Below are 6,144 nucleotides of genomic sequence, written 5' to 3'. Positions count from 1 at the left end.
AAAAAAAAAAAAAAAAAAAAAATTACAAAAGCGTGTCTCCATTGAGAAATGGCCTTTTTATGTTGTCTACTTTTCCCCCAGTGGCTCCAATAAGTAAAAATCGTTAAGTGTGGGGACTCGTTCTGTTGATAGTATTCATGAATTTAAATTCCACCTGGCCCACTGGCTACAAAAAGCAAGGAAGTTGTGTCTCATGAATATCTGTCTATATTTGCAACTTGCCCTGATCAGGGTATCTCTCTTATTTAAGAAATTATAAGCATATAATATTTTATACTGACAGTGTACACATCCGCATGCAACAGCCACAAAATGTAAAGCTATTTAAAATTAAAAAATTCCCCCCATTTTTGGTTGCAAATTTATTGAAGCCCCTAGTAACAAATTCAGTCTACAGAGTTAGCAGTGTAGCTGCCCAGGAGGTCCTGGGAGACCCACCTGGAATGCAGCTCCTGTCCCTTCCTGGGCAAAGCAGCAGCTGGGCTAAGGGAAAGGCTGTTTCCCCTACTAGCTTACCTAAAGTATTGCTCCAGCCCTGGGAATTGAATATCCTTTTTTACCCTCTTGGAAGAGAGAGAAACACAAACTTTTTACATTTTTTTGGTCTACCCAAGCCCACCTTTGGGACTGTTTGGATCCTTTTCCCTCCCACCTAGGGGAGAAAACTACACCCAAGGGAGAGACCGGGACCGCACTCCCCACCCCTCTCAATTTAGCAAGTGGGAAAGGGGTTAAAAATCTAGCCTCCTCTCCTGGGGTTAGATCTCCCATTTTCAAATCCATCAGCAAGTGTTAGTTTTCTCAGGTTCCAGGAGCTCAGCTTCTGTTTCATGCTGTGGTTGACTCTGTGGCCAGCCAGGGCACCAATTGTCAAGTTTGCTGGTTGGCCAGGAGAACTCACAAGACTCAGCTTGTAGCTGTACTCAGAGCTACACAGAGCAAAATTATGAAAAGGGACATGGGTAAAGTCCAGAAGAAAGCAGGTACAAGTTTCCACAGGAGCCACACAGGACAAGCTTCGCTCCCCCGGCACTGAGCTGTGTCAAGGGCTGTCTGCCAGGAAGCTGGGTAGAGACTCCAGGCCCAGGGTTTCTATCCGGGCTGATCACATGGGCACCCCCTGCCCGGCGCGTACCAAGTTCCAGACCAAGGAAAGCAGGTTTCGGCACAGACCACGTTGTTTGTACAGCCAGTTCAGGCACAGTGAACCGCACCTACCACTTAGGGAATGGGGGAGCCCTCCGGAAATCCAGACTCCAGCTGAGGGCCGCGCCTGCTGCAGTCCTGTCTGAGGTTGTGTCTCAGGCCAGCTGTTAGCTGTCTTCTGCACAGAACCACGATTAAAGTTTGATAATTTCCCACTGTTAGATATTTAGGTAGTTATTTTTGTTTTTCTATTAATAAAAAATATGATGAGTATCTTTCTAACTCATTTATGTTGCTTTTTTAGGGGGAGTCCTTCCTAGAAATAGAGAAAGTAGCTTTTCTGAGCATTTTAATATCTTTTATATCTTCTTAATATATTTAGTATTTTGTCCTTCCTTTTACTTTCTTTTTATCGTATATCACAGTAAAATATTCACAGTATTGTATTAGTTGATAAAACATATAGTATGGATTCTTTAAAATTATGATCGTCATTAGTACTTTTTAAATGTTGCATGTATATTAGGAAGGGGACATTGTAGCTACCTGTTGGCTCAGCTGCTGTTTTTGACGCTTTGTCAGGTCCCAGTTGTGACAATGTTGAGGAGGATATAAATGCTTCTGCTCAAGGTGCTTCTGCCACAGTTTTGGAAGAAACAAGGAAGGAAACAGCTCCTGTGCAGCTCCCTGTTTCAGGGCCAGAACTGGCTGCCATGATGAAGATCGGAACAAGGGTCATGAGAGGTGTGGACTGGAAATGGGGCGATCAGGTACTCAGAGATTTGATGTGAACACTTTAGCCACACGTTACTTGTCGTCTGCACTGTTCTGTACGATACTGATGGGTGGAAATTGGAATAACCCAGGACGTGTACGATGGATGGATGATACGGGTCTTGATTCCTGAGCAGCTGAAGAGAGTTAACACAAGTAGGGAGTAATCATGCCTGCTGTAGGGCATCTGAGCAGAATGAAGTCTAGAAAGAGAGGCAGCTCTTCAGAAAACTCAGTGGCAAGAGGCTCAGTTTGATGGGTAGCTGGAACAAGAGTGAGAGTGAGTAAGAGGGTACATCTCATTCTGAAGGTCAGTGTAGTGACAGCTCCGAGGCAGGAAGCCCAGATGCTGCCTCTGTGGGCCAGTGCCCGTGGGCTGCGAAGTACCCCGAATCCAGTTGTTTGGGATAGACTTCAGGGCTTGTGGCCACGTCTCCATTTTCCCTCATAGCAGGTCTCTTCTAAATCCCTGCCAGGTGACCCCAGGTGGAAGTCACTTACCACAGCCCTAGCTAAGTCAGGGCAGGGCTCACTGTCCCGTGGGCTGTCTAGCTTCCCCCCCACATGGGAAAGCCTGGGCTTTGTCACGGCTGTCGTAGAAATGGCAGTGTCTGGAGACAGCAGCATCCATCTTAGAAACAGCTTTCTCCTGCAGAAATGAGAGACAGGGCTTCCACTCTGGGGCTTGCGGGGAGCTGAAGAAGAGGGACTGTGGAGGTGCTGGTGCTGGTTTCAGGTTTCCACCCTGGCGAGGGCCGTGAGGGATTGAGGGCTCAGGACTTGCTGCAAAGCCCTGTCTCTGCACTGACTCAGAGAGGATCCTAATTGAGATGAGATTTCCCCACCTTCTTTGGTAAAGGAGCATGAGCACGTTATTTCATGCCATTTAATTTGAAATGATGCAGACGTGCTGCATTTTGTAGGAGAGGTGAAATGTGTGTGTGGGGACAGCCCTTACAGACAGGGCAGCAGATGGCGGTACCGGTGTGGCAGGTCTGGTGGAAATCGGAAGGACCAGGGCAGACACACCCCCTCCTAACTGATGTTTCCTCTGACTTTCTCAGGACGGACCTCCTCCAGGCCTAGGCCGAGTGATTGGTGAGCTGGGAGAGGACGGATGGATAAGGGTCCAGTGGGACACGGGCAGCACCAACTCCTACAGGATGGGGAAAGAAGGAAAATACGACCTCAAGCTGGCAGAGCTGCCGGCCGCGGCACAGCCCTCAGCAGAGGACTCGGACACAGAGGACGACTCTGGTGGGTGACTCAGGGAGGTGGTTCAGCCAAGGCAGCCCACAGACTGTCCAGGTGCTGGCTGCTGCCACTGTCATCTGGGCGTTAGAGGGGGATGTCGGGACACGCCTGCAGCTGGCACTCTGTCCGTGGTAACTCCCAGGCACCTCCGATGCGGCTGCGTGGAGTGGCCGTGGGGTCCAGCGGCCTGGCTGTACCCGACTTTCTGCGTCCTCCTCTCACTCGTGCAGCCGTCCCTCTTTGAAAATGGGGTGGCCGGGCCAGGCAGCGGCACCACCAGGGGGTCTCGTGGTTCTCACTGAGCCTGCGTCTGAGGGAGTGAGCTGAGGCTTGGTGGAGTTGCCCTGTGGTCTTGGTCCATCTGCCTCCTCCTCCCATGAGAGCCTCTGCCCAAGCACACCCCGCCTGTCCCCTGCCCTTACCTTTCCTCTGCAGCCCTTGACTCTGAACTCTTCATGTAATGTTGAGTTAGCACTTCATCGCTGCCAGGGAAGCAGAGGTGAGAATTGAGGGGCGGGCTAAGAAAGCTCAGTCCTACCTGAGGAGGTCCAAGGTTGTGGGAGGGAGGCTTCATGACATTTCTTGGCTGTTCTTGAAAGACGTGTGATGCCTCACATGGCTGGGCTTGGTAAGACCATCCGAGAGGCTGGGGCTGCCTCCTGGCACTGCGGTGCACACCGTGGTGCAGTCTTGTCAGGCTCAGGAGGACTGTGACAGTGAGCACAAGACCTTAGACGGCGCACTCACTGGAGAGCAGCTGGAAGAAACCAGGCCGCAGCGCACCGTCTGGGCTTGGGGCACATAGCTCGGATCCTGACGCCACCACCTTGGGCACATCGCTTCTGGGGCTGGGGCCCCTCAGGTGTGAACAGAGGTGTTGCCTGCTGCGTAGGGCTGTTAGGAGCCATGCACGTGGCACCTGGAACCCTGTCCCTGAGGGTGGATGTGGTGCTGGCCACCAGCGTCCAGCCTCCAGCGTGCTGCGTGACACCAGGTGCTGCTCCCTCCCTCGGACCCCCTTGCCTTCGGGAAGCAGACCTGGCTCCCTGCCTGGGGTCTTGCCCCGTAGGGGCATCAGAGCTTGGGCAGGGGTGGCCCCATGACAGAGGGTGGCCTCATTTGCCACACATCTCCTCATCCTGAAGCCAGCCAAGCTGGAAGTGTGAGCACCTGGTCGTCCCATTCCATAGATGCCAGTGCTCTGTCCTCACCCGGGCCGTAGCTAGCTCATCAGAAACCAGCTTCTGACATCTGATAAACGGTCTTTCTTAAGAAGCGACGCCTTGGAATCATTTAATGCTTCTGAGTTATATGCCAATGCTGATTTAAAAATTATTATTTAGAAGGTTCTTGAGGAAAATGTGAACAGAAATGATGATGGTGCACGTTTAGTGCATCCTGAGTTCCATCTCTTCCTCTTGTAAGGATCTGTTTCCCTTTCCAAAGTGGAAAAGTTGACGGTTTGGGAGGCCAGGGTGGGAGGACTGTGTGACCCTGGGAGGCCAAAGCTGCAGTGAGCTGTGATCACGCCACTGCGCTCGAGCCTGAATGACAGAGAGATCCTGTCTGAAAGAAGAAAAGAATGAGAAAATGTCTGTACTTGAAATTTTCCTGTGAACCTAAAACTGCTCCAAAATTCGAGTCTGCAGGAAAACAAGAATGTAATATTAAAGCTGTTAAATTATGTGCAAGACTGTCTTCCAGTTTTACCTGGGAATATAATTTGTTATTTTGATTATTTTCTTTAGAAGCCGAACAAACGGAAAGGAACATTCACCCCACGGCAGTGATGTTTACCAGCACCATTAACTTACTGCAGACTCTCTGTCTCTCTGCCGGAGTTCATGCTGAGCTCATGCAGAGCGAAGCCACCAAGACTTTATGTGGCCTGCTGCGAATGTTAGTGGAAAGCGGAACCACGGACAAGACATGTATGGAATGAGAGACTGAGGGCCCAGGGAGTGGTGTCTGGTTGTGCATGTGGGTGCGTGTGGGTGTGTGTGGATGCGTCTCCTGTGGCTGCTGTGAAAAGGTCTACAAACTCGAGGGCTCACACAGCAGAAGTTCTCATGGTTCTGCAGGCTGGAAGGCTGAGATCGAGGGTGGTTCCTTCTCGGGGCTGTGAGGGAGAAGCTGCTCCAGGGCATTGCCCTGGCTTCTGGTGTTTGCTGGTCTCTTTGGCATTCCTTTGCTTGTAGAAGTGTCCCCCCGACCCCGGCCGTCACCTTCACCTGGCGTTCTCCTTGTGTGTGAGTCGCCTCCAAATCTCCCCTTTGCGTAAGGGCAGCGTTCAACCTCATCAAACCCGTTACACCTGCAGCGGCCCTGTTTCCAAACAGGGTCACCTTCCGAGGTACTGCAGGCGTTAGAGCTTCAACATGTGAATTTTGCAATTCTGGATTCCACCTATAACACTGGCTCGAAACAGCAAATTTGTTCTCCCAGAGTTCTGGAGACCAGAAGTCCCAAATCCAGGTGTGGACCGGGCCGTGCCCCCTCCACAGGTTCTAGGGGAGGACCCTTCCTTACCTCGTCCAGCTTCTGGGAGCTCCAGGCTCCTTGGCCTGGAGTCTCTGCCTGCGTCGTCACGTGGCCCCTGCCCCTGTGTTCTGCGTGTCCTTTTCTGTCTCTGAAAGGACTCTTTCCTTGAGCTCGTCTGACTCTAATCCAACATGATGCTACCTAAATTCTTACCTTAATGACGTCTCCAGAGACCTCATTAAATAAGATCATATTCTGAGGTTCTGAGTGTATGTGAAGCTGGGGACAGGCACACTTTAGCCCGTAAAGTGCTTGAGTGTGTGGAGTATGAGGATGAGAAATGTGAGCTGAGGGAGTGGGGTCAGTGTGCCTGAGAGTGAGCACGTGGGTGTGGGTGAGTCCGTGGGCGCCTTCAGTGTGCGAGGGTGTGTGAGGACATGCATGTGTTAGTGGTGTTCCGGAGCGTCTGCATGTATTTACTGAGTGTGG

General features: G+C 51.2%; 1 protein-coding gene across 1 annotated transcript in view; it reads left to right on the top strand.

Annotated features, from left to right (window-relative positions):
- Positions 1–6,144, top strand: part of HERC2 (HECT and RLD domain containing E3 ubiquitin protein ligase 2) — a 211,465-nt gene that overhangs the window by 102,910 nt on the left and 102,411 nt on the right. Inside the window, exons 36-38 of the mRNA XM_017508492.2 lie at positions 1,729–1,916; positions 2,985–3,177; positions 4,923–5,105. Coding sequence (XP_017363981.1) covers positions 1,729–1,916; positions 2,985–3,177; positions 4,923–5,105 — 564 coding nt within the window. The remainder of the gene's footprint in view (positions 1–1,728; positions 1,917–2,984; positions 3,178–4,922; positions 5,106–6,144) is intronic.

The sequence above is a fragment of the Cebus imitator genome, unplaced genomic scaffold (assembly GCF_001604975.1).
Source record: "Cebus imitator isolate Cc_AM_T3 unplaced genomic scaffold, Cebus_imitator-1.0 Scaffold392, whole genome shotgun sequence".
NCBI lineage: Eukaryota > Metazoa > Chordata > Mammalia > Primates > Cebidae > Cebus > Cebus imitator.
This window is presented reverse-complemented; position numbering and strand designations above follow the sequence as displayed.